The sequence below is a fragment of the Saccopteryx leptura genome, chromosome 3, assembly GCF_036850995.1.
Source record: "Saccopteryx leptura isolate mSacLep1 chromosome 3, mSacLep1_pri_phased_curated, whole genome shotgun sequence".
NCBI classification, from domain to species: domain Eukaryota; kingdom Metazoa; phylum Chordata; class Mammalia; order Chiroptera; family Emballonuridae; genus Saccopteryx; species Saccopteryx leptura.
Window position 1 is genome coordinate 91,515,759 of NC_089505.1, and position 26,476 is coordinate 91,542,234.

Here is a 26,476-nt window from a genome sequence, read left to right on the forward strand (position 1 = left end):
GGGTGGGGGAGGGATGAGCATGTGAGTGGGCAGGGGGACTATGGGAAATCTGTGCTTTCTACTTGATTTTACTGGGAACCTAAAATTGCTCTAACAGCAAAGCTTATTATTAAGGTAATAAGGTAAAACGTTAAGAGATACCGGCTGACTTCTCCCCTCCACCTGGGAACCACAAAGAAAGCACACCAACAAGGAGGGGGTTTGCTTCTGTCCATGGTGCTGAAGTTTATTCATTTTTCAAACCTCTGTCAATCACAGGTGAAGGTTTACCCTAAATTTTAATGCATGGGGTGGGAGAGGCAGGAAAGCCACAGTTAAACCACTTTATCTACATTTAGCATAAAATGTGAGAAATGTTGACAGGCAGCTGCAGCTTGAACAGGGTGCTTGTCACAACTCGATGGCAATGAGATGGGACAACATTGAGTCAAGGACCCCAGGGGATGAAGGGCTCTGGAAGTCTGCCAGGGCCCGGCCATTATCTTCGGTACTACAAAGAAAACACAGACACGTTTGGCTTGTTGGCCTGGCTCTGCTGGAAAAGTCAGCTTCGTAGGATTGGACTCACTTCCCACCAGCCTCCACTTCAGCCTGACACCCTCTGAGCTCCATGAGCTGATAAATGAGTTGCTCATTAGAAGCTTATAAGGTCAGTCCTGGTCATTTTCAACTGACCTTTGGGATCTGACAGTTCTGGGGAAGAACATGACCTCCCAATCAGCAGTATGACAGTGACTTGGCCCCATGAATATTTTAAGTACCCAGTGCTCATGGCGGTAACATTTTTTCCCTCAGCATTTTCTCAGCAAGCTGTAGCTAAGGATGATGCCATTGTCCCTAGATTCATGGGACAGCCCCCAAGCTGAGGAAGAAATTTCCAAGGGAGTGGGCTTCTGTGCAGAAGGCATCCCCTGGTGGTATTCTATGATGACACGTGAGACTCAGTGGGACCCCAGTTGCCTCCCTCCCCATCCCATTTCCATTCCCAGTTCCTCTTACCCGGAAGCTGTTGCAGCCCAGTCCACTCTGAGCTCCAATCCTGTCCATTCGGCCCCCGAAGCAGCTGGACCGCCTCAGGCTCCGGGGGGCAGCGAGCAGCGCCCTCAGCTTGTTCTTCAGGAGGGCGGCTCTCTCGGAAGACTCCCAGGGGCCACGCCCAAGGGTGCCCACATCTCTCTGGGCTGGGTTCAGCTCCCCGGTCCAGGGAGGCACCTCAGGGAGGGGGCTGAGGGCTGCCCCAGCATCCTCATTCTGCTCACTTAGTACTTGTGGGGGCATGGCCTCATCTTCTAAAGGAATCTTGTCCTCCAAATGGTCCAGCAAATTCTTTACAAAAGGAAAGCGCAGGTAAAGAAAGAGAGAGGTCTCAGGGATGTGCAGAGTCTCACATAAAGTCCCCTGGCCCCAGACCATGACCCCTACTCCTGGCCCTACCTTGAAATCCATCAGGTCAGCGCTGGACACAGAGCCATACACGGGGTTCGCTCCAGTTTGCCCCGGGAGCTGAAATGCCAGAAAGAGGAGGAGGCTTGCAGTGATGGTGGAGAAGGAGCCCATGCTGGTGTCGGTCAAGAAGTGGTCTGCTGCTTGCTGCCCTTTCTCTCTCCTCTCTGGTGTCCACGCCAACCTCCCCTGGTCCCCTCTGTCTCCCAGGTTCCCTGCGCCTCCACCTTTTATAGCCCCCCAGCTCTCTGAGAGCGCAAGAGGGACAGAGCCCTCCCCATTCTGTCACTTGCAGCGATAAAGCATCTGAGTGAGGAGCCAGCAGAAGATGCCCTTTTAAAGTTATCGGTCCAGCTGAGCTGTCACAGCCCCTCCACCTTGAGCAGCCCAACCACCCCTGGGGCCTAGGCTGCGAGAGCCACATTCTTGTTGATTTGCCTCAAGAGGTTCCCACTTCAAAGGTGTGAGAAGAGCAAAAAAGAGTCCTTGGTTATCTCACAGTGATGCCTCAGGCTTCTCTCTCCTCGGCAACCGGACCCATGCCGGCAAGCAGAGGGTGACGGCTCAGTCATCCAGTTGGTTTGCAGCTCAGCTGTCAGGGGCCCCAAATAAGGGTGGGAGAGGAGGAGGAAATGGCAGGCAGCCGGCTGCTAGCGACAAATTAGTCCAGATGCTGGCGCCGGCCTCACACCCGACTCACCAGCAGCAAGGGCAGAACCTCTCCCTCCAGCAGGGCTGTTCTCACTTTGGCCGTTGCTTTCAGAAGTCAGGTGAAGAGGGAGCTATTTTTCATAGTACGAAGTCAGCCGGGAACCAAATGCAATGAATGTTCCAAGAATTCAACTCCCAAATATGAACACCAAGAACACCTATTTTCATTTGCTATTTATAGAAGCTCAGATTCTTTGAGTTTGAAGCTTGTAATGTCACCAGGAGGTGGGTTGTGTTGTTACCATTTACAGAGGAACAGAAAGGAGACTAAGAACTTAAGTCACTTGCCCAAGGTCATAAGCAGCAGAAGCGGGACTTGAACCTTAGTTGTTATCCTAATGCCTATGTTCTTAACACATTTCATGGATACTGCTGCTCCTTAGGTACAGTGCCCAGTGAAATACACCCCTATTCCCTGCCTCTCAGATTGCCTCTGAGCAGTATATCACCTTGTCCCTGCCCAGGGGCTGTAGCTTTGCGTGTCTGGCAAGTGAGTGTGTGTGGACTGTCTCAAGAGAGCGCTACATCCAACCTCTGTGACCTATCGACATACCTAATGTTCTCCATGGAAGCCCAGGAAATGCAGGCTGATGACCAACTCCATTCTGGCCAGACCCCTACCCAGTTCTGCTCATTCTTTGGCTAATCAGGCAACAAGGCTGTTGTTTTATATTTCGAGAGGGCAGAAAATCAGGAGTATGTGGCCAAACATCACATATGTGTGTGCCCTGATCTGGGATTGAACCCACAACCTTTGCATCTTGAGACAACGCTCTAACCAACCGAGCTATCTGGCCAGGGCCACGGTGATTTTATTCTAAGGCAGAAGGAGAAAGAAGCCCTCTTCAGTAACTGATTGAGGTCAGCTAAACTCAACCTGAAATTGAAACGGGTGCAGTTCTGAGTAGGAGCTCTGGGGGCAGAGAACCATTGCATCCTGACGAGTCCCTGGAATACGCTCAGTGCTTAATGGCTTGGTTGGCAGGGTTATTATTAGCAGAGAGGATTCAGTGAGCAGCCATGCTGGGAGGAACGGGTGCCCATGCTGCGTGCGTCACACTGCCCGTCTCCTGTAGATACCCTTTAAGACAAGCCTTTGATGCTGGCGAGCCCTTCTGGAAGGGCATCATGGCGGGTGGCCTCTGAGGACTAGTGCTGCCCCTCTGTCCTGAGCCACTTCTGAAGTCTGTAGGTGGCCCAAGGAGAATTTCAGAATTCAGCTAGAGTGGGGCATGAGTGTCATTTGTTGAGTTTCTTGTTATCCAGGGTTCTTTTTCTTTTCTAATTTATTAAGATTAGAAATAAAGGAAGGGAGAGACAGACAGACTGAAACATCTTTACATCTCAGGACGACGCTCTAACCAACCGAGCTACTGGTCAGGGCTCATTTGTTTGTTTGCAGAAGGGGCTGTCAAGGGAAAGAATATTTCATTTTGCTGCCCTGAGGACTTTGTATAAAACCAATACCACCTCCAGCACTAACCAGACCCCGAGAAAGCACAGACAATTCCCAAATACACGTATTACCAAGTCCTGTTAAAGCCTTTGACCTGAACCTGGAATAGGAAAATGGCTCAACGTCTCTTAGTTTCATGCTCCTGCTCAACTTTGCGCGGGGTGGGTGGGGGGGAGGGCGTGTATGGAGGAATAAATATTTTTTTCACAGGACACCAAACCCACCCCCACTTCCACCTCTCCCACCAGCAGATAAAATTGAAAACCTTTCTTTTCCTATCATTATAAAGCAGTCGTATTTGTCATACACGTAATGAGTATTGTAAATGGGTGGGAGAATCCGGATTGGAGTATCTCCAGTTTCTAGCCCAGAGTTTGGATTCACGACCCTCCATGGGGATGCCGGGGGCTGCTTTGGGAGCCACAAGGTTCAGCGATGTCACACATGTGTGCATAACTGGTATGAACAACCCATCATGTTCAGGGCATGAGTCTATCAGACCCGAGAGGTCTGAAGCAGACACCCCAGCTGGGAAAAATGGGTAGGACACTGTTGCATATTAGGGATGGTTGTTTCTGACTTTCAAAACAATGTTATGTTTCTTTGGTACAATATGGAGGTCCCCAAGACAGGAAGTGGGAGCAGGTTCCCTGGAAAACAAAGCCCAAGGAAAAATTCACTTGCTAAATCTTTATAGGAGTTCCGGTTCAAGGGAAGCAAGAAAGAGGGGGGTAAAGGGAAGTGAGGTAGTGTATCAGTTAACTATTGCTGCATAACAAATTGCCCCAAATGTTAGCAACTTAAAACAGCACCCCTCTGTCATCGGATAGTTTCTGTGCATCAGGAATGTGGCCCCACTTAGCTGGGTGCTCCTTGCTCAGAGTTCTCACAGGCTGCTGTTAAGGCACTGGCCCGGGCTATGGTCACCTCAGGGCTTGGCTGAGGGATCAGCTCTCAAGCTCACTCCTGTGTCTGCTGACCACCTTCTGGTCCTTGCGGTCCTTGCTGGAGGTGTCAGTTCCTTGGCACGTGGGCCTCTATAGAGATGCTGCTGACTTTCTTTAGGTAAAGAGAGAGAGCAATTATGTAAACCACAGTCTCTTTGTAGCCTCATCTTGGCATCCCATCATTTGTGTTGTACTTTGTTTATTGGAAGTAAGTCCCCAGGATCAGCCCACACTAACAGGGAGGGGATTACCAAGGGCAGAACACCAGGAGCTGAGCATCCCTGGGGCCATCTCAGGGGCTGCCCACCAGAGGTAAGGCGAGAGAGAGGACCTATGTGAGGTGATATGTTACCAACCTGACCACAGTTTTGAAAAAACACCTTAGTGGCTGATTGGTCATGCTGTCCATCTCCAGAGAGCTTCTTGCAACAGTCTATGAGGTGAGAAAAGGATGAGGGTTCTGCACCAAACCCCTAACGAAGCATCACCAGCCAGGTGACTTAAAGCAACAGAAATGTACTGTCTCCCAGATCTTGAGGCTGGAAGTCTGCAGTCAAGGTGTCAGTAGGGCCATGCTCCCTCTGAAACCTGTAAGGGAGGATCCTTCCTGGCCTCTGGTCACGCCAGCCCTCCTCAGTATTCCCTGAGTCACAGACGCACATGCCAGCCTCTGCCTCCTTTGTCACACTGCCACCTTTCCTGTCTGTGTCTCTCTCTACTTTTGAGGACATCAGTCACATTACGTTAGGAGCCCACCTTACTCCTGCATGACCTCATCTTAACTAATTACATCTACAATGACCCTATTTCCAAATAAGGTTGTTGGGGTGTAGGAAAATGGCTGGGAATTAGACTGTGGACCTGAGACAAGTCTTTGGTGCGGACTTTAGAACGCCAAGTCCTGCAGGGGCAGAATGCTGCCCTGCAAGCCCGGATAAGATTGTTTAAAGCAGGGGTCTCAAACTCGCGGCCCACGGGCCACATGCGGCCCGCTGAACAATTTTGTGCGGCCCGCAGACTAGTCCACGAAGATCAAAATATTTTGGATAAAATTAAGTAAGCCTAGGGGCCTACTTGTATTTTTCATTTCTCTAGCATCCTAGCTAGATATTAGCTTAGTTAACAGCAGTTGTGATGCCGAACGGCTGTGATCTTGCTCTGCGGCCCACATGCTGAGTTGAGTTTGAGACCCCTGGTTTAAAGGAAACAGCTGACCCCTATGACCTTTCCCTACATACCTGAAAAGTATTAGTTAATTACCTTTCTCTGCACCTGAACCCAGGCTCTGCTAATTTGCTTGATGAGCAAAGAGACCAATAAATACGATGAGGCTGTAGAGAGCTGGGCTCTCAGTCCTAGAGGCTGGGAGTCCCCTGGACCCATCTTTTCTGTATGTTGTGTCTTGTGTGTTTTTCTTAAGTCCTGCAGCACCGCCTTCCTTTCGTGCACACCACTGCTGAGCTGGTCTCAGCATTGGGGTTTGGACGTCAACATATCTTTGGGGAGAAAATAACTCAATCCACAACAAGCACTTTATCCATGGGCTTCTCTTCCTTTCCTCTCACTAGTCAAAGAGGTCCACCCCACCCTCACTCCACCCCCACCAGACCACTGACTCCCCTCCACTTCTGGGCTGTGTTACCCAGTCCCCTCAGGCAGTAGTCAGGGCCAAACAGACTCCCCGGGCCAGTCCACGCATGAACTTGCTTGGCAATCTCTGCCTGCCAGTTGATTCTGCTCAGAGGACGAGGGGTGGTGTACGAGGTGGAGGGCGGCGCGGATAGCGGGCGTAAGAACCAGGTCAGCCATTGCTAAGGCTGCATGGGCTAGGAAGCCAGAGGCTGAGCAGGAACGAGGCAGTAGCGAATCAGCTGCAGGACCTCCTGCACCCCAGCACCTAGCACAGAGCTGGCTCGGGCTGACATTTTAGAAAATATGTTCTGAATGATTGGATCAATGAGTTTGCCTTCAGTGTCTCTCCTATAACACCCCCCCCCCACCTACAGTGTATATATCTGAGTGCCCAACACTGCACCTCGCCCTCCCTGGGGGCCTCACTGAGAGGGGGAGTCACCCTCTGGCGGAAGCATGAAGGTTCTGCTGTCTCCCCAATGCGGGAAGAACCACGGTGGGGATGCCGGTGCGTCATTGTGCACGTGAGTGGTGAGGGTCTACACCAGGGGCGGAAGTGAAGAACCCTGAGCAGGAGAGGCTGGGAAGAGAGGTGGGGTGAACCCGTTGCCCTCCTGCCTGGGCGGTTCCGCCGAATGGAGCCAGGAAGCTTCCACGGCTTTAATCATCAAGGGTGGGGCCCTGGCAGGAGGTTTAATCATTCAGGAGTGTCTCTGCAAAAGTAGCTCCTTTTGGAGAGGATCCCAGGAATCTTCAGGAGAATGGGGAGGTGACCAGGTTAAGGAGGAAGTCAGTGACCACCTGGAGCGATTGGAGCTTAAACTTCCTTCCCCGCAGAGCACTCTGGGAAGCAGGAGATGGGTGCCACCTGGGAATCAAGGGTGTTGGGGTCTTTAAATGCCAAATTCCTGCAGGATGTTGGGCTGCTCCTGGGCAACGGGAATTCCCCAGCACTTCCTGCCAGCCCACGGGGCTGCCGGGAGGGCCGGGTGGGGGAGCGCACCTCCATGCTGCTGGATGGAATCACAGCTGGGTGCCCGAGGCAGTGAGCACAGGGACTGTGCATGCCTAGCAGAGACCAGAGGGCTCTGGGTACAAGTCTGGGAGTTCGAGTCCCAGGGTAGGCAAGGGTGTGAGTTTAGCCATGCTCCAGGACATCCAGGCGGCTGTATGGAGCTGGCTCCCGACCCTATGGGAGAAGCAGGCCACTTCGTGGACTCGGACTGACCATTAAAGCCAAGGCAGTGCGTGAAAGTCCTACAGAGACAGGGCTAGAAGGCTGAGAACCACACCACGACCACAGACAAATGGCAGACTGAGTTTATGATTTTGTTTAGACCTGGCTGGGCAGGAAGAGAAATGTGGTTTGTTGTTTTTTCTTGCCTCCACTCATTCTCAGAAGGGTCAAAGCTGCCACAGGGATGGGACGGTTCGGCATGCCTTGAGAATCAGCAAGGAGATGACGCTTGCAGGCCCAACACTGTCCTCACTTCCGTAGCCTTAACATTTGAGACCCAGCAAAGCCTGTGAACGCTCATCTGAACCTCCTTCCCGCCCTGAGGGAAGCCCGGCTAGACCTCCTCGGGTCTGTGTTCACCAGCACATCTGTCTGGGAAGACTAAAGTGGCAAACTCCACGGGGAGATGTCACCTGGCAGCTTCTTTGCAGGACGAGGTTGGTAAGGGAAGTCAGGGAGGTCCAGGCCACCACTATAGCTACGAAGGGGCATGTTGGACGGGGCCAGGGTCCCAGATGAAGGAGGCTGGTTTTAAGGGGCATCCGCAGACAATGTGTGCACTGCCATGCTGCCCACAAACACCGAACACAGAGGGAGCGCAGTGAGATGTCACTCCCTGAGGAACATCAGGCCACCCAGTCCCCATCCCCCAGCAGTCACATTTGGCTCCTTCACAGTCACTTCAGGATCCTCTTTTCCTGGAAAAGCCCAATAACAGGGCATATCTGCATCGTACAGACTCCAGCATCTGAGCCCCATTACTGCGAGAGCAGACTCACCGGGAGGAATGGTGCAGGCCTGGCGGGGTTTGGGAATGGGTGATCTTCACCACCTGAGCAGAGAGGAAAGGTTGCCGTGGCAGCAAATGTTGAACTGCCTAATGCCATTGGGAGGGAAGACTTCCATCCCATCAGCAAGCCTAACCCACTGACTTGGGGGAGGCCAGGTGGTGCAGTGGTTAGGGACCGGGGTTGCTGCTGGGTGACCTTGAATCCTATCTCTGCCACTTACTAACTTCGTGACCTCGCCTGACCAGGCAGTGGCACAGTGGATAGAGCATTGGACTAGGATGTGGATGACCCAGGTTCGAGACCCCAAGGTCGCCAGCTTGAGCATGGGTTCAATTGGTTTGAACAGGGCACACCAGCTTGAGCCCAAGGTCGCTGGCTTGAGCAAGGGATCACTCGGTCTGCTGGAGCCCTCCAGTCAAGGCACATATGAGAAAACAATCAATGAACAACTAAGGTGCTGCAACAAAGAATTGACGCTTCTCATCTCTCTCCCTTCCTGTCTGTCCCTATCTGACTCTGTCTCTGTCACAGAAACAAAACAAAACAAAACAAAAAGAACTCCATGACCTCGAGAGAGTTACGTCGCTACTCTGTGCCTCGGTTTCCCATCTGTAAGATGGGAAAGGAAGATAGTAAGATTTCTTCATAGAGTTGCTATCAGGAACATTAGGCAATAGATGACTCACGGTTTCATTGGAAAATATACATTGCGCCTAAAACCTCATTTTTTAAATCGCAATAGATCATGTTAGATATGCATAATCTCTGAGGCAGGGCGGGTTCAAATGTGAAACAGCACAAAGACCCACTGCATCTGGTGCCCTCTCTCTTAAAGGAACATCAACAAGATGGGTGAGCAGAGTGGCGTGAGAGTGAACCCCAAGGCCAGGAGCTCCAGGAAAGATCACAGGCTCAAGAGCCACTCGGATCTGCACTCAAATCCCAGCCGGGGCCCTGAGGGCTGCGTGCTGACAGGTGGGATGCTTCGTGTTGATGCTTCATGTTTCTGGGCCTCAGTTTTTTCACGCATAAAATGGGGATGATAATAGTCCTGTCTCCTTCGTTGAGCTGGAGCATGAAAGGCACGGCCCTGGCGCCTGACAAGCAGGAGCAGGTTCAGCCTGGAGTGCAGAATGCCAGAGAAGGGGGACCCCCAGAAACCAGGGCAGCGACCCCTCCCAGGGCTCCCTGCTGACTAAGGCCGCACAGCAGGACTCCGGTGCTTGTCTCCTTTTCCCCTTTAAAATAAAATGAAGGCTTCTCTCTCTCTCTCTCTCTCTCTCTCTCTCTCTCTCTCTCTCTCTCTCTCTCTCTCTCTCGGCCAGAGAGGAAGTGGCAACACAGAGCCCAGGGTGGGGCACCCTGAAATGCTGGGCCTATTGTCAACACTTCTAGACTTGTGTGTTTGGGAAATGAAAATACTTTAAAACTCGGGGGTTTGAAGGCTTCTTCCAGATGACATCAGGAATGCAAGGCTTGAAGTTGAGGTTTGGGGAAGAATGGAGGGCTCACCCCCATTTAGGAGTACAGATGAGCAGGTGTGCCTTGGTACTTGTGTGCACACACATGCACACGCATGCACTCATTGCCCCCAGTCTTTGAGATTTTGGCTTAGACCTTCTGGAAACAACAAATGCCAGGGAGTGTGCCCCTAACAGAATTGCAGGCAGAGGAAAGACTAGTGGGTGAACTCTTGGATGCACCCTCACGTGTGTGTCCAGACCAGCTGCTAGGCTTTGCAAACCAGCTTCTGGAAAGTGTCTCAATTGCTTGAGGTATTTCTTGACGTTTTCAGAGCATGAAAACCCTTAAAGAAAAGAAAGCCCCCCCCTGCCCCACCCCTGCTTGATGCTGTGTCTCCACTCCTTTGGGACCTCTGAGAAAACACAGTTGGGGGTTTGTTGTTGATGTTTTTGGTGGGTTTTTTTTCCCTTCTGGAAATGATGAATTATTTGGAATGCACTGAGACAAATCAGTTTCAAAAGAAAAAAGTTTTAATATCAACTTTATCTCATCGCAGAAAATGTGTGCCCAAAGGAAGGAGCCATCTTATATAAAACAATCAAATAAATTTTAAAAATAATAAATAAATAGGAGTTGCTTCAAAGAGGACCAGAGGGTTGATGGCAAGTCAGCCTGCCTCCAGGGCTTCTCTTAATGCCTCTTCAGCACTGTGGGGGGAGGGAGGAGAGGTTGATGATGGTGTTAGGGCCGAGACAGAGGCAGGATCTGAGCTTCCCCCACCATATGCCATCCCTGCCACGGCCCCCCACCCCCATCCTCATCTGATCTGGATATGAGGCTTTGGAATAACCCGTCTCTCCGTGCCTCAGTTTCCTCATCTGTAGATGGGGTTGTGGCCACCCTGGTGATCCTACCTTCTGTGGACAGTTGAGGGGAAACCAGGAGGAAAATATTTAGGGTTCTTTCTGCTCCAAAGAGGGGCTGTCAGACTTGACTGGATTCCACCTTAAAGCAATCCTGCACTTTTGATAACAGATGCAGGAAGAGGATTCAAGGTGGGTGGGTCTCATGGGCTTGGTAATGAATGGTGTCCACAGTGAATATTCCCAGAAAAGCACTCCTTGGCCCTGAGGACTGTCAGTAAGAGGAAGTGATGCCCAAGTGTCCCTTTCTTAGAGTGTGGTCGCCAGAGACAACAAACCCAGAAGTGACTCTAATGGTGGGACTCATGGGAATGGACCCATGGGGTGGGTGTGGCCAGGGTGGCAGGGAGGGAGCTCACGTTTGCAGCCCAGGCCACTGGAGAAGCTAATTCGGTCCAGCCGCCGCCCAAAGCAGCCCGAGTCACTCATCTTCTTAAGGGTTTGTAGTCCCTGCAGGGCCTGGCCACCACCAGTGGAAGCTGCCTGCCTGGTCTCCCGGGCATCTGTGGAACTATGTCCTGGCAGGAGGAGCTTCGGGGTCACCTGCTCCTCCTGCAGCTCCCCAGCCGAGCTTGGAAGACGGTCCAGCAGTTCCTGCAGTGGTGGAAATAGCCCGAGCCTCAGGAACCCACACCTGAGCCCAACCACCCTCAGTGGTGCCCAAGTGAACCCACCGCACTCCCAATCTCTCTGCTTTCTGATTTTCCAGGGGCCCTCTTGTAACAACAGCAGATGGAGACCTGTTCGTTGCTGCTGCCCCGTGTCCACTCCTGACGCGTTTACACAGTCCCACAGCGCTCACCTGTACTCCAGACAGTTCCAAGCTGGGGCCAGAGCCACCTAGCGGGTGCGAATGACCTCCTAGCGGCCACAGGTGCAAGAACAGAAGGAGCGAGAGCGCCCAGGACAGCCCCATCTGCAGGTCCATGTCACTGGAGAGGCGGGCAAGAGGTTGCTGCTGCGTTTGGGTTCACGTCTAACCTCCTCCGGGTCCGCGGGCGCTCTCCTGGATCCCTGGGTATCCACCAGCCTTTTATCCCGGGCCCGGGAGCCCGCCCGCCCTACCCTCCAGGGTTATCTCTGATTTATCCACCGCATTCCCGCCCGCTGAGGTCAGGGCGGGGAAATGCACCCCTCAGACTCCCCTCAGCGCCTGCGACCAGTTCTTGCTAAGGGTGGAGGCTGGGAGAGCAGGCCTTGTATAGCAACGGGCCTCACGGGGGGGGGGGGGGGGGGGGGGAGCGCGCGGGGGCGAGGGGCACCACAGGTCCCTCGCCTCCCACTTTCTTCTTTCCTGCAAAATTCCTGGCATGGCGCTTTCTCTTCTCCTCCCCAACCCCAACCATTCCTGGAGAGGTAAGGAAGAACTCCAGTCTACTGAGGACTGACGTAAGTGCGGGGCGCAAGGGGTGACTCAGAAGGAGGACAGCCCCAGGCAACACTCCACCACTGCAATGCGTCTTTCCTCCAGCTCCAGTTTGCTCACCAGCCTGCCGGGTCTCCCCTACGCCCTGATCGCTGTCCGTGGTTCTGATCTCCCTGAGCAAACTCAACGCAAGAGGTCTTGCTCCAGCAACGCGAGTCTAGCCAGACAGGCAAGTGCGGTGCAGGAGCGAGACCTCTCCTCACCCTCCCACAACCCCCCTGCACTCGGATGCTAATTCTTCAATGTCACCTGATTAAAAAAGCCTGAGTATGACAAGGAATTTCTGGAATGCCCACCCCGTTCCCAACCCTTAAAGGGTAGAGCTGCTTTCACTGGAATTTTGAGAGGCAAGGGCTGGAGATGAAGTCATCCAGAAATGCCTTCCGTCAACTCTCCCCCAGGTGCCGACACCTCCTCTCTGTCACCAAGCCATTGAGTAACGGAAAAGGCAGGGATTACTGGGAGACAGTTATCTACAGTTCTTGGTGGGACAGCAGAGGTGTGAGGAGTGCCCTCCCTAATGCCTCCTTCATCTGTTCATACGTGACCTATTTCTCATTAGCAGACAGTCTGGACCTCTCACCTGTGACAACAAATGAGGCCCCAAAGAAAAATGGCCCTAGGAAGAGACACAGCAGATTAAATCCACTAGAATGTGTACGTGACCCAAGTCACAACCACTTCCAGATAACCTGTGTTAACAAGCAGCAGGATAAGGAAGCAGGGTTGTCCAGGAAGGGAGATGGGTTATGACAGACGTAGAGAAAGGGGTGTGAATGGGGCAGCAGCTGTGACTTCTAAGCAGACCTTGCCTAAAAAATAGCACCTGCCAGGTATGGAGTGAAAAAAATACTGTTATTGTTCCTCACTTTTCCAGATGAGGAAACTAAGCTCAGAGGCAACTACCTTGGAAACAAGTTGTAGCAACAAGTGTTGATCGTATTTTTTCCCAGAAGCGCTGTTTTCCTATTGAGGCTGCCAGCCAGCTTTTGTGTGTGTGTTTGTGTGTGTGTGTGTTTGTGTGGGTGTGTATGACAGAGACAGAGAGAGACAGAGGGACAGATAGGGACAGACAGACAGGAAGGGAGAGAGATAAGAAGCATCAGTTCTTTGTTGTGGCACCTTAGCTGTTCATTGATTGCTTTCTCATATATGCCCTGACCAGGGGGGCTACAGCAAACCGAGTGACCCCTTGCTCAAGCCAGCGACCTTGGGCTCAAGCTGGTGAGCTTTGCTCAAACCAGATGAGCCTGCGCTCAGCTGGCGACCTTGGGGTTTCAAACCCGCGTCCCAGTCCACTGTGCCACTACCTGATCAGGTTGCCAGCCAGCTTTAACTCACTCAGTTTCGAGCCCCCTTCCCTGTAGTTGGTGCTGTTAACTTTGACGTCCCAGATCTGAGCTCAGTATTGAGACACATGGGTGGACTTGAATGTTCTGAGACTGATGTTGCCTATGAACTCTGTTCTTCTCCCCCCCTTCTTCCTCTTCCCCCTCTTTCCTTCTTTTAACTCAATCTTTTAAGCTTCCTTCACCTGTTGCTCCCACCCATGAACTTGCAAGGGCAGAATAGCTCTGTTGCAATTTGGTGTTTGAGGCTCATAGGTAATTTGTTGGTTGCTGTGTTTTCTCTCTTAGTAATGTTGAAGGTGTGGGTCATGTACGGTTTCATTTGCATTCTTTGTTGACCTTATGTGTGTTTAAATGTATTAACTCGGTTCATCCATTTGATGGACACATTTCTTTGGTTACTGATAGTTGCCTTTAGTGCCAGAAACCTTCAGATCCACCCTTAATCCTCTGCACCCTGCTCAGGGCCCCTGGAGGCTAACATATGGCTTATGTAGACCAGCTTGTGCATTCTCCAGCTTCATGTGGGATCCAACCAATGGTAAGGGAGCAGCAGAATTCAGAGGGAGTAAGAGAAGAGAGGGGGGTCAGGGTACTTTTCTGCCAGCTCCACTCCACCCTGTCACTTGGGGGTGACGCCTACCTTTTTTTTTTTTAATTTTTATTTTTATTTATTCATTTTAGAGAGGAGAGAGAGAGAGAGAGACAGAGAGAGACAGAGAGGAGGAGCTGGAAGCATCAACTCCCATATGTGCCTTGACCAGGCAAGCCCAGGGTTTCGAACCGGCGAACTCAGCATTTCCAGGTCAACGCTTTATCCACTGCGCCACCACAGGTCAGGCCGGTGACGCCTACCTTTGCCACTACTCTCTCTATCTCAGGGTGCTTCAGGCTTAAGAATGGTAATAAAGCTGTTGCTCCTTTCTCTGGGCACAAACCCCAGTGGTTTCTCTCTATGCCCATTCTGGACACATCATTTAAATGGGTCATCCACTGTGACCTTCTGTGTCTGGCATCTCTCACTCAGCACACTGTTTTCAAGGTTGTAACATTATGTCTCAGTATATCATTCCTTCTTGTCACTGAGTAATATCCCACTCTGCGGACAGACCACACTTTGTTTATTCATTCATCCGTTGATGAGCATTTGGTTGTTTCCACTTTTAGGTGATTGTGAACTGATGATCATTTAGTAACTTTACATTCAATCATTTGAGAAATTCATATCTATATGTAATTGTATATAATTATATATACAATTTTAATATACTTCTCAATACTGCTAAAGAGTTATAATTTTATAGTCCACCAAATTTAATATTCTTAATATGATTACACTGCTCACAAAAATTAGGGGATAGTTCATAGCTTCATATTCATTTTGAAATATCCCCTAATTTTTGTGAGCAGTAAATTTTCTAATTTCATAAATAGTGCCTAGATTTTTTTAAATTCATTTTAGAGGATAGAGAGAGAGAGAGCGAGAGAAAGGGGGGAAGAGCAGGAAGCATCAACTCCCATATGTGCCTTGACCAGGCAGGCCCAGGGTTTTGAATCGGCGACCTCAGCATTCCAGGTCAACGCTTTATCCACTGCGCCACCACAGGTTAGGCTAGATTTTTTTTTAAACTGAGACAGAGACAGAGTCAGAGAGAGGGATAGATAGGGACCCCAGACAGACAGGAATAGAGAGAGATGAGAAGCATCAATCATTAGTTTTTCATTGCAATACCTTAGTTGTTCATATGTGCCTTGACCGTGGGCCTTCAGCAGACCGAGTAACCCCTTGCTCGAGCCAGCGACCTCGGGTCCAAGCTGGTGAGCTTTGCTCAAACCAGATGAGCCCGCGCTCAAGCTGGCAACCTCGGGCTCTTGAACCTGGGTCCTCCGCGTCCCAGTCTGACGCTCTATCCACTGCTCCACTGCCTGGTCAGGCAGTGTCTAGATTTTTTTAAATTTAATTATGTTGCTATAAAAATCTTTATAAATATGTAGCCTTTTTGTCCTTTTAGATCAGGGTTCCTCAACCTTGACCCTATAGATTTGGGACCAGATAAATCTTTGTTGGGGTGGTGGCAAGGGGCTGTCCTACATACTGTGCAGCATTCTTTCTGTTTTTCTTTTTTTTTTATTTTGGTGACAGAGACAGAGAGAGACAGAGGAACAGACAGGAAGGGAGAGAGCTGAGAGCATCAGTTCTTTGTTGTGGCACCTTAGTTTCTCAGTGATTGCTTTCTCATATGTACCCTGACCAGGGGGAATATGGCAGACTGAGTGACCCCTTGCTCAAGCCAGTGACTTTGGGCTCAAGCTAGTGAGCCTTGCTGAGCAGCATTCTTGGCCTCTATACCCCTTCACCCAAATTGTGACAACCAAAAATGACTCCAGACAAGAAGCGCCCATTTGCTTCTCCACCACCCCCCCTCCTTCCTCTCTGTCTCTCTCTTCCCCTCCCGCAGCCAAGGCTCCATTGGAGCAAAGATAGCCCGGGCGCTGGGGATGGCTCCTTGGCCTCTGTCCCAGGCACTAGAGTGGCTCTGGTCGAGGCAGAGTGACGCCCCGGAGGGGCAGAGCATCGCCCCCTGGTGGGCATGCTGGGTGGATCCCGGTCGGGTGCATGCGGGAGTCTGTCTGACTGTCTCTTCCGGTTTCCAGCTTCAGAAAAATACAAAACAAACAAACAAACAAAAAACCAGAGGCAGAAGTTGGAGTGATATGTCTATGAGCCAAGGGACACCAAGGATTTCAGGCAACCACCAGAAGCTGGAAGAGGAAGGAAAGGATCCTCCCTGAGAGCCTTCAGAGGAGCATGGCCCTGCCGACACCTTGATCTCAGACTTCCAGCTTCCAGAACTATGAGAGAATGAATTCCTGTTGTTATAAGCCACCCAGTTTGTGGTGCTTTTGCTACAGGGAAGAACACAGCCATGTTGTATTTGCAAAGAGTCTTTGGTCTGGGCTCCTGTGTCCTTTATGGGCAATACCATGTAGTGAGGCAGAGATTGGGGTCCTGGAGTCAGCCTTCTCGGGTTCAAATTTCAGTAATCCTTCTTACTAGCAGTGGCAGATTGCATCTCCAACAATGGCTGCAAGATCTCCCAACCAACATACCCTTCCTGTGATGGGTCTTTGACTCTCCTCCCATCTAAAAGTGGGTGCAGATTCCCTCCTCTTGAGTCTGGACAAGCTTGTGACTATGGTAGAAGTAATGCTTTGTGATGGCTTCTCAGGCTGGGTCATAAAAGGTGAAGTGGCTTCTGTTTTACTCACCGGAACATTTGCATTGGAGCCTTGAGCTGCCTTGGGGCTACCATGTTGTGAGGAAGCCCAACTAGCCCACCCAGAGATGCCCTGAGGACATATGAAGAGAGAAATGCCTGGTCAGACCCCACCTGTTCCAGCTCCAGCCACTGTCTGACAGCAATAACTAATTTGTTATGCAGCAAGAGCTGACTAATACAGTTAAATACTATTATCTCTATTTTAAAAATGATAAAAAGTAAGGCATTCCTTCATCCCTTCAACACTATGCATTAAATGTCTCCTATATTCCAAGCACTGTCTAAGCATACATACCCCACCAGTCTATTTTGCTCTCTCCTACTCTTAGATGAAGGTCATAGTTAAGTCTTTTCTTCTTGAAACCACATGGTCCCTGGTTGACTTCAATCCCGGTTCTGTAGGAGGTGTCGTCTACTTATGTTCTAAAATTGGCCACTCCCATAGGCCCACACCCTTCTGTCTGGGTGACTTGTACCATTTTGTTTTGTTTTAATTGATTTGAGAGAGAAACATTGATTTGTTGTTCCACTTATTTATTCATTCATTGGTTAATTCTTGTATGTGCCCTGATAAGGGGTTGAACCTGCAACCTTGGTACATTGGGATGATGCTCTATCCAACTGAACTACCTGGCCAGGGCTGTCTGGGTGACTTTTAAGTTTCATGCCCCCTGGGTTAGCCCCTGTCACCACCAGTCAGCTCAGCTGCCCTCACTCTCAGAAACAAACAAGAACGCAGTGGACTTTAAAAAGCATGCATTTCCAGCTACGTTGTTTAAATAGAAAAAGAACCCGAGGCCCAGAGAGGGAGGCCATCTGCCCTGATCACACAGCCAGCTCCTTGCCTCCCTCCTTTCCTGCTGTGGACGGACGTCCTGAGCCCAGTGAGCACAAGGGAGGCCCGCACGGCAGGCCCTACAGACTCAGAGACTGAAAGGAACCACACAGGATGCGCTGAACATAAAAACTCCTAACTGAAAGCCAGTCATGGCAGAGTCACATCCGAGGCCTGTAGCTTCCCTGACAAAGGTCAGTCTTCACCTTAGCTGAGCCTGCTCATTGTCTTTTTTGCGTGGAAGGTAACATACTTTTGAAATGTCAGAGTGATTTCCTTTTCCAGACCCCTCAGGGAACAACCCCTGCCCAGAGCAAAGACCGCAGAACCTTGTTCCCTTGCTGTTCCTCACATACCATCTCTGTGTGCTGTAAATGTTCATTCTTAACTGTTCTGCACCCAGCAATGTAAAAGATGTATTTGTCTCTCTTTTTAAAGTTGATTCTTTTTTTTCAGAGAGAAAGAGGCAGGAATTGGGAGAGAGAGGGAGGAGAGAGATGAGAAGCATCAACTCGTAGTTGCTTCACTTTAGTTGTTTATTGATTGCTTCTCATATGTGCCTTGAAGGGGTGGGGGAAGGTTCAAGGCGAGCCAGAGATCCCTTGTTCAAGCCAGCGACCCTGGGCTCAAGCCAGCAACCTTGGGAATCATGTTGATGATCCCATGCTCAAGCCGACAAGCCCACACTCAAGCTGGCAATCTTGGGGTTTTAAACCAGCAAACCAGGAACCTCAGCATTCCAAGTTGGCGCTCTAGCCACTGCGCCACCACCAGTCAGGCAGAAGTGTTTGTCTCTTCATTTCATTCTTTATCCAATCCCAGAGATTTCCCCGCTTTGCTTTCTCCTGCCCCCTTAATCTACCAACAGTGTGTCTCATACAACCCTCCTTACGCCTCCTGCTTCGATTCTAAAGTATAAAATAAGCTGTAAAATTGACATTCTCTGGAGTATTTTCTCAATTCATTGAGATTTTGCTTTCCGGCAATTGTCCTCTGTTTGGCTCAAACAAATTCATATAGATTCTCTACAGGTTTGGATGTTTCTTATGTCAACATCTCCTTCCTGAGCTCAGATCTACACCAGGAGGTTTCTAAGAGCCCTGTAAACAAGGCAGTTACCAAGCACATCCCACTTGGCATGAACGCTGAAGGCAATGATCTCGCTCACAGCGAGGGTGAAATGAGCACTCCCGGGCTCGTTAGCTTTTATGTTTATGACTCTGGGGCGCAGAAAGGCCATGCACCTTGCCCAAGGGCCCTGGTGCATACCTGATGGTGTCAGCGTCGGTGGTCTCACCCGCCCCCCCACTGCTCAGTCCTCGAGGGCTGGGTCCGTATGAACCAGCAGGCATTGCTGGGCTGGACCTTGAGATGCTGCCCCTTCAAGTGAGCTTTGCAGCCTGGGGCCTATGGTGGGCATGTGTGTAGCCCCTCCCCTGCTCTGTCTGGAGACTCATTCTAGGGGCTTCGGTGGGGGAAAAGCCAAGGCCCTGTCCCTGAGACCTAGGCCAGTGCAGACAGAAACCTCAGGATCTGCCTGACATGAACCTTGCATTATAGCTATTGAAAAGGCTTGTGGGTGGGGGGAGGGGTTGGGGGCTGTCACCCCAGACTCTGCCCAGGACAAAGACAGGGAGGGCTCAGGGAATGTTCCAGGGCTCAAGAAGCCCAGTTCCCTGCTCAGGGCTGTTGGGTTCTCAGAGTGGGGTGTCTCTTCCTTTCTCATTCTCTTTGCCATTGAGCATGTACTATATGCCAGGCATAGAGGGCCACTGGAAAAGTTCTTTCCAAGGACATGACATTTAAGACTTGGAGAATGAGGCCTGACACCAGCTGGTGGCACAGTGGATAGAGCATCGGGCTGGGATGTGGAGGACCCAGGTTCGAGACCTCGAGGTCACCAGCTTGAGCGCGGGCTCATTTGGTTTGAGCAAAAAGCTCACCAGCTTGAGCCCAAGGTTGCTGGCTTGAGCAAAGGGTCACTTGGTCTGCTGTAGCCCCACGGTCAAGGCACATATGAGAAAGCAATCAGTGGACAACTAAGGAACCTCAAGGAAGAATTGATGTTTCTCATCTCTCTCCCTTCCTCTCTGTCTGTCCCTATCTGTCCCTCTTTCTGACTCTCTGTCTCTGCCACACACACACACACACACACACACACACACACACACACACACACACAGACTTGGAGAATGAGGATGCCTGTAGGCAGCAAAGGAAGAAAAAAAAAAGACTTGAGCCTGGCCTGTGGTGGCACAGTGGATAAAGCATAGACCTGGAATGCTGAGGTCGCCAGTTCAAAACCCCCAGCTTGTTGGGTCAAGGCACATATGAGAAACAGCTACTATGAGATGATGCTTCCCATTTCTCCCCCTGACTTTCTCTCTCTATTTTCCCTCTAAAATCAATAAATAAAATCTTATTTTAAAAAAAAAAACTAAAGAATGAGGAAGAGCCAAGATTCCAGGGAAGAGTGACCCCACAGCGGTCGGAGGAGCTGGCACCAGTGGGCTGGAGCAGGGAGGGGGGAGGCTAATTAACAGCCCCCCACAGATGCCCACATCCTAATCCCGCCACCTGCGAATGTCACTTTAGTGGCAACAAAAGGACTTTGCATATGTGCCTAAGTGAAGGATTTTGAAATGGAGAGATTATTTTGGATCATCCAGGTGGGCCCTAAATGCAATCACAGGTGTCCTCAGAAGGAGGCAGAGGGAGGCTTGGCACATGCAGAGCTGAGAAGGCGCCATGACCAAGCAGACAGAGGTTGGAGAGGTGCGGCCACCAGGAGCAGGAAGACATAGGAGTCTCCCCAGATCCTTCCTGGGAGTGCGTCCCCCGAATGCACACCTTGACTTAAACTCAGTGATAAATTTTTTTGAACTTTTATTATTGACTTTAGAGAGAGAAAGGAAGTGAGAGAGAGACAGAGGGTAACATCGATTCATTTCTCCACTTATTTATGCATTCATTGGTTGATTCTTTTCTTATTTTTATTTTTTTAAGTGAGAGGAGGGGAGATAGTGAGACAGACTCTCGCATGTGCCCCAACCAGGATCCACCTGGCAACCCCAGTCTGGGGCCAATGCTCGAACCAACCAAACTACTTTTAGCACCTGACACTCAGACCAACTGAGCTATCCTCAGTGTCCTGGGCCACCCTTGAACAAATTGAGCTACTGGCTGCGGGAGGGGAAGAGAGAGAGAAGGGGGAGAGGGAGGGGCAAGAAGCAGATGGTCTCTTCTCCTGTGTGCCCTGGCCAGGAGTCAAACCTGGGACATCCATAAGCCAGGCCGACACTCTATCCATGGAGCCTGCTGGACAGGGCCCATTGGTCGATCCTTGTATAGAACCACAACCTTGGTGTATGGGACAATGCTCTAACCAGCTGAGCTACCAGCCAGTGCTAGGCTAGTAGCACTAAGTTTGGACTTCTGGCCTCCAGAACTGGGAGAGCTCCATTGTCTTAAAGCAGCAAGTCTGGGGTGGTTCATTCCAGCAGCCACTGGACACTAACGGCGAGGGCTTGAAGGGGAACTGCAGAGCCAGGTCAGGGCGGCAGTGGATGAGAAGGAGTTCGGATTTTGTTCCTGGCATGCGCCCTCCCTTACCCCTTCTCTCACCTCCTCCCTTCTCCTTCTGATGCACCCCAATACTCCTCAGCCCCTTCTCAAATCATTTAACTTGTTGCGGTAAGCAGGCATCCGCTTTGAAACGGTAAACAATGTTAAATCTTTGAAGGAAAGAAAAGTCAGAGGGAAGCAAGCCCCTCAGCTCATCTCTCTCTCTCCTTCTCCCCGCCATCCCCAACTCTCCTCAAATGTCGCTTCAAGGTGCACCTCCCGCCCTGTGTGGGAACCGGAGGCCCCGAGCTGCAGCCCTGCCCTGCCCAGCTCCTGGCTGTCTGTCAGCACCCTCGGCCAGCACAACTCCAACAGCTGATAAAGACCCACGACCTGCTTGTCTGGAGCTTGGGCCTCTGGTCCTGATAAGTTGGGCCTGTCAGCGCCGTGTCTACACCTGCTCCTGGCCAGGCCACCCAGAGGCCACCCCTGGTCTGTGCTTCCTGCTGACTGTTTACAGCCCAGCCCTGGCCACCGTGCCTAGGTTAGGCAGCAGTCACCTTGAAATGGCCCCAGGGAGCCAGGCTTGAAGCAGCAAAATTGAGAAGGACAGTTCATTCAGGCTGTGGAGTGGGGCCACTGGGTGGAGATCTTCTGCGCAAGTGCTGTCCAGGCTACTATTTCTAGATTTGTCCCTGCGGGATTCCGGTCACCCACGAGGCTCACAGCATCCTGGTCCCCTAAGGTAGCCAGCCAGACTGGGGTTGGGGAGAAGGGCGGTGGGTGGACAGATCCTGACCCCTGGGAGGTATTTGGCATTACTGACTGTCATAATTAGGGAGGGGGTGCTACCTGCCGCTGATGGGGAGACCAGGGACACTGTTAAACATCCTATAGTGCACAGGACACCTCACAACAGAGAACTGTCCACCCCCAATATGTCAACGTTGAGGAGGGTAAAGAACTCGGAGCTGGAGAACACAAGAGCAAGCCTGGAAATGGGGCACCTGGATGCCTCACCCAGGGAGGCAGAAGCCACGTCTAAGCACCTTAAGCCTGGGCCTAGACCAGAGCCAGGCGCAGCCCACCCTCGGACCTAACAGCTAAGGAAGTCCAGACTCCCCAGCGTCTCCCCAGGCTGGCTCACTGCAGCCTGCCAGGCCCTGCCTGGCCCTTCCCTGCCTCCCCTGCCTGCAAACACCAAATGCAGGTGCCTCCTGACCCTGCCGCCTCTCACCTCAGGATGCCACAGGAAACAGCCTCGGTGTTCCTGAGCTGGGCACTGTGCCAAGCGGTTATCTTCCTCGTGGTGTTTCTACACAGCAGGTTGGGGAAGGGAGAGATAATTACCAACCCCATTTTACAGACAAAAAAACTGAGGCCCAGAGCTATTCACTAACTTACCCAAGGGCTCTGTTATGGTCGTATGAAAGCCCCAAACATCAGAACCTCAGAATTAGCCCATTTGGAGATAGGGTCCTTCACAGAGGTAATCAAATTTAAGGAAGGTCATTAGGGTGGGTCCTGATCCAATAGGAGTGGTGTCCTTATAAAAAGAGGAGTTTGGACAGAGACATGCACACATTCGAACAGGAAGGCAGAAGCCAGGGTGATGCTCCTACAAGCCAAGGACCCCAACGATTGCCAATAAACCCCCAGAAGCTGAGAGGGGCTCAGTAGGGTCTCCCTCTCAGTCCAGAAGGGACCAACTCTTCTCACACCATGCCCTTGGAATTCTAGCCCCCAAGCTTGTGAGACAAGAAATTTCTGTTGTTTAGCTGCTTGGTTTATAGTTCTTTGTACCTAGCCAACAAATACAGTTGCGTAGCTGGTAGTGGTGAGCTCTGGGTGGAGCTCAGACCTATCCAACCCCAGACAGTCTCAGAGCATGTCCTAGCATTCCTCTGGGCCAGCCACCCTGCGTGTCACAAGTCCTCATAAGTAAGGCTTCAGCTTCCAGAAGTTTCATTTGGCTGCTGCTCATAACACCTGAAAGAATGCTGTAACTACCACATTGGATCAGTATAAGCAAGCACTATCCAGGCTGTACAGTGGGATGTGTTTTACTTAAGGGATAATTAGTCTGGGCCACGTGGCTGGTGGTAAGTAGCAGCTGAGTTATCAGGAATAGAACCTGAGCTCTGGAAGTCTGAACCTCTGGCTCCACTCCTGCCTCCACCAGCCGTATGATCTTGGGAGAATCACTCATGATCCTCCAGCCTCAGGCTTCCCAGTCTGTAAAATGGGTATAATAATTGTGTCTACACCACAGGGTCCTCATGAACATTAAATGAGATGATGCCTGCAAACTGCTCACTTGGCACATTATAATCCCTCAAAACTGCACTGTTAGTATGATTGCTGCTAATATGATGACTCTATCTTAAACCTCATTAAATATCATCTCCCGGTCCCCTCTGACATTTTTCAGCACCCTGCCTTGTTTCTCAGAGCTGAGCTCTGGACAGCTTGGAGAGTCAGGATAGGGGTGCTGGGGCCCACCTGGCACACTTTTCTTCTTGAGTCCCCAAGGAAGTCACATGGGTGATCACACTCAGAGCACGAAGGGCTGTCAGCAGCCCTGCCACATTCCAGGGATGCTTAGCTGTTTGAGTGGATGAGAGCCTGTCTGCCATCCCACGGGATCTTTGCCCCGAAGTAGGAGAACCTAGACCCCGCCCCGGCAGGCACCACTAACCGCGCCTGAGGCTATGGCACCAGTCCACCCAAATCTGTTCCACAAAGGTCTCCTGGTAGGAGACCTAGAAAAATTCTCCGAAAAGATGGAAGGGCAGCCAAGGACGGGCACCCCGAAGCTATCCTGCAGGTCTCCCGCGTCTGAGAAGTCCGGCTGGCCTGCCTCCACTCCTCGGGTCTCGGCACACTTCTGCTGACCCTGACCATGAGCCTGACACTCTGCTGGGCAAAGTGGCCCTGCCCTGGAGGAATCTGTAGTCAAGAAGGACGGAAAGACTAATACATTTTTTGTGGTTATATTTTGCTTTGCTGTGCTATTAATGACAAAGACCAGATCTCACAGTTTCCCACCAAAACACAGAAATAAGCAATAGAAAAGTAACAAAGGAGAGGGCCGCATCGTCACATGATAAAACCTGGGTGTGCGGGCGATGGGACGGGGAGAGTGTGGTAGACAAACGGCTTTTTGTTTTTGTTTTTCTTATTTTATGTTTTGCAAAAAAAAGTAAGACATGTTCAGAGTAATAAAAAGGAAATCATAGGGCCCTGGCTGGTTGGCTCAGTGGTGGAGCGTCAGCCCAGCGTGTGGATGTCCCAGGTTCGATTCCTGGCCAGGGCACACAGGAGAAGCGCCCATCTGCTTCTCTACTCCTCCCCCTCTCCTTCCTCTCTGTCTCTCTCTTCCCCTCCCGCAGCTAGGGCTCCATCCAAGCAAAGTTGGCCCGGGCACTGAGGATGGCTCCATGGCATCTGCCTCAGGTGCTAAAATGGCTCCGGTTGCAACCAGAGCCACGTCCTGGATGGCCAGAACATCACCCCCTGGTGGGCATGTCGGGTGAATCCTGGTCTGGAGCATGCGGGAGTCTGTCTCTCTGCCTCTCCACTACTCACCTCAGAAAAATACCAAAAAAAAAGGAAATCAAACTTCTGAACCGGGTGCACCCGTCCGGAGCCCCACCCTCGGTCAGCGCCCCTCCCAGCCGGGCACTGGTCCAGCCCGCACAGCTCCTGCGTGGACAGCCCACCCACACCCAGCACACACGTCTGCCTGGTTGCACTAAGGAAGGAAACCCCCGCCCCCAAACCAAGAAACTTCAAGGATATTTTATGTTTTAGGCCAAACGTTCAGAGAGATTTTGTAAAGGACACCTTTGTAACTGTTGAAATTGTATGACTTGTACTGTTACTGTAATGTACTTCATTCCCTGCATTGGAATGCCTGTGGTACAGACAGCGAAGCAAGCAAAAGGGGTAGAATGTTGGCCAAATAAGTTTGTAAAATATGATTTTTATACTTTTGTGTGATTTACAATGAGGGCTAGGCAACACCAGCTAAAAATGGTCAGTGAAGTTACAGATTGCCTTCCTGCTTGGGAAGAGCTATTATTTTGCTAATGGAGAGGTTTTCGGAATAGAAAGTTTGAAAGAAAGAAGGAAGGTGAAATCAGACCTCCCCCCTTCTCCTCCACTGAGGAGGAAGAGAACCGAAAAGGAATGCAAGGAGAAGGGAGCCCACAGATTATCTGAATAACCCCTTCCTCTTTCTTTTTCTTAAAAGTTTTTAAGACCTTAATGGGCCAATGCTTATTCTCTGACCTCACCTAAACCTCCTCCCATCCTGAAGTCCTGTGATTGACGTGTGTACCTCTAGACACAGGGATCACGGGCCCCTTGCCTGTAAACCTGTGTTCTATAAAGGGTATATAAGATGTAAGAATCTAACTTCGGGAAGCACGTGTTTGACTTACCTCTTTTGGAGTCATGCTGCCCCATTAGCTAATTAAATCCTACTTCCTTCATCAGGTTGTCTGGGCATTTTTGTCTTCCTTTGATTCTTGTAATAGCACAACCAGGATTTTGCATATTTCTACTTTTTTATGTTATTAAGCTATTCAGTTACTAAATTGCTATAATTAACTGAATAATCTTAGAGACAATCCTATGTGAACATATATTGACTTACTAGCATAATCATGTAACATTAAGTCCAAACCAGGATGCTTTTGAGCACGGAGCGGGCGATGTTAAAAACCAGGCAATGGACGTAAGCCGGGATGGCCAGGCGAGCGTGCTGGGGGAGCAAGCCAGGAGGTGAATATAGTTTAGCAACTGCTCACATCTTTTTGAGTGTTTCACATGTTTTCCAAGCATGTGACAGGAGGCTCCAGGGTGCAAAGCACCTCGGGACAGGTTCTGTGCCCCCACAGGCTCTGCGTTGCCGGGCCTCACATCTGAGGGACTCCCAGGGAGACGGTCTGGGGTTCAGAGGGGACCGTGAGCCCGGCTTTGGGGAGGGCATGCACATCATTTCCCTCGTGGCTTTCTCCTACTTTCGCTTCCAATTCCCCCTGAGAGTTGACTCCAGCCCACATACTCGTCCACTCTAGTCTCAGAGTGTCTCCAGGACCCAGGCTGCGGAGCCAGGACAGAGAACTGTGTTGGCCAGTAAGCGAGGAGTCACCCCTGTGACACTGCCCCTAGGCCCTGTGGCAGATGCGAGCGACCCTTCCTCCCACTCCCCCTCACACCTGCCTCGGTGGCCCAGTCCTCCTTTGCCCCGGCAGCCTGTCTGCAGAAGACACAGCCATTTCCCCTGATTTTCAGGCCCCTGTTGCCCAAGGGTGACCATGGCACTATCTCCTCAGGCCCCGCTCAGCTCGACCTGACGTGTTTCTGAGCACCGCTATGTGCCGGGCACCCCTATGCACCAAGCACCGCTA

General features: G+C 51.0%; 2 protein-coding genes across 2 annotated transcripts; both read right to left on the reverse strand.

Moving 5' to 3' along the window:
- Positions 1-210: 210 nt before the first annotated feature.
- On the reverse strand, positions 211-1,663 carry NPPA (natriuretic peptide A). The gene is made up of 3 exons (XM_066372011.1): positions 1,435-1,663; positions 1,000-1,326; positions 211-490 (listed from the first exon to the last, which is right to left on the reverse strand). The coding sequence occupies exons 1-3, from the start codon at positions 1,555-1,557 to the stop codon at positions 479-481; spliced, it is 462 nt and encodes a 153-aa protein (XP_066228108.1). The 5' UTR covers positions 1,558-1,663; the 3' UTR covers positions 211-478.
- Positions 1,664-10,324: 8,661 nt separating this feature from the next.
- Positions 10,325-11,588, reverse strand: NPPB (natriuretic peptide B). Its single transcript, XM_066372012.1, has 3 exons — positions 11,407-11,588; positions 10,964-11,198; positions 10,325-10,388 (listed from the first exon to the last, which is right to left on the reverse strand). Exons 1-3 carry the CDS (start codon positions 11,530-11,532, stop codon positions 10,372-10,374), a joined length of 378 nt encoding a protein of 125 aa, XP_066228109.1. The 5' UTR covers positions 11,533-11,588; the 3' UTR covers positions 10,325-10,371.
- Positions 11,589-26,476: the final 14,888 nt, after the last annotated feature.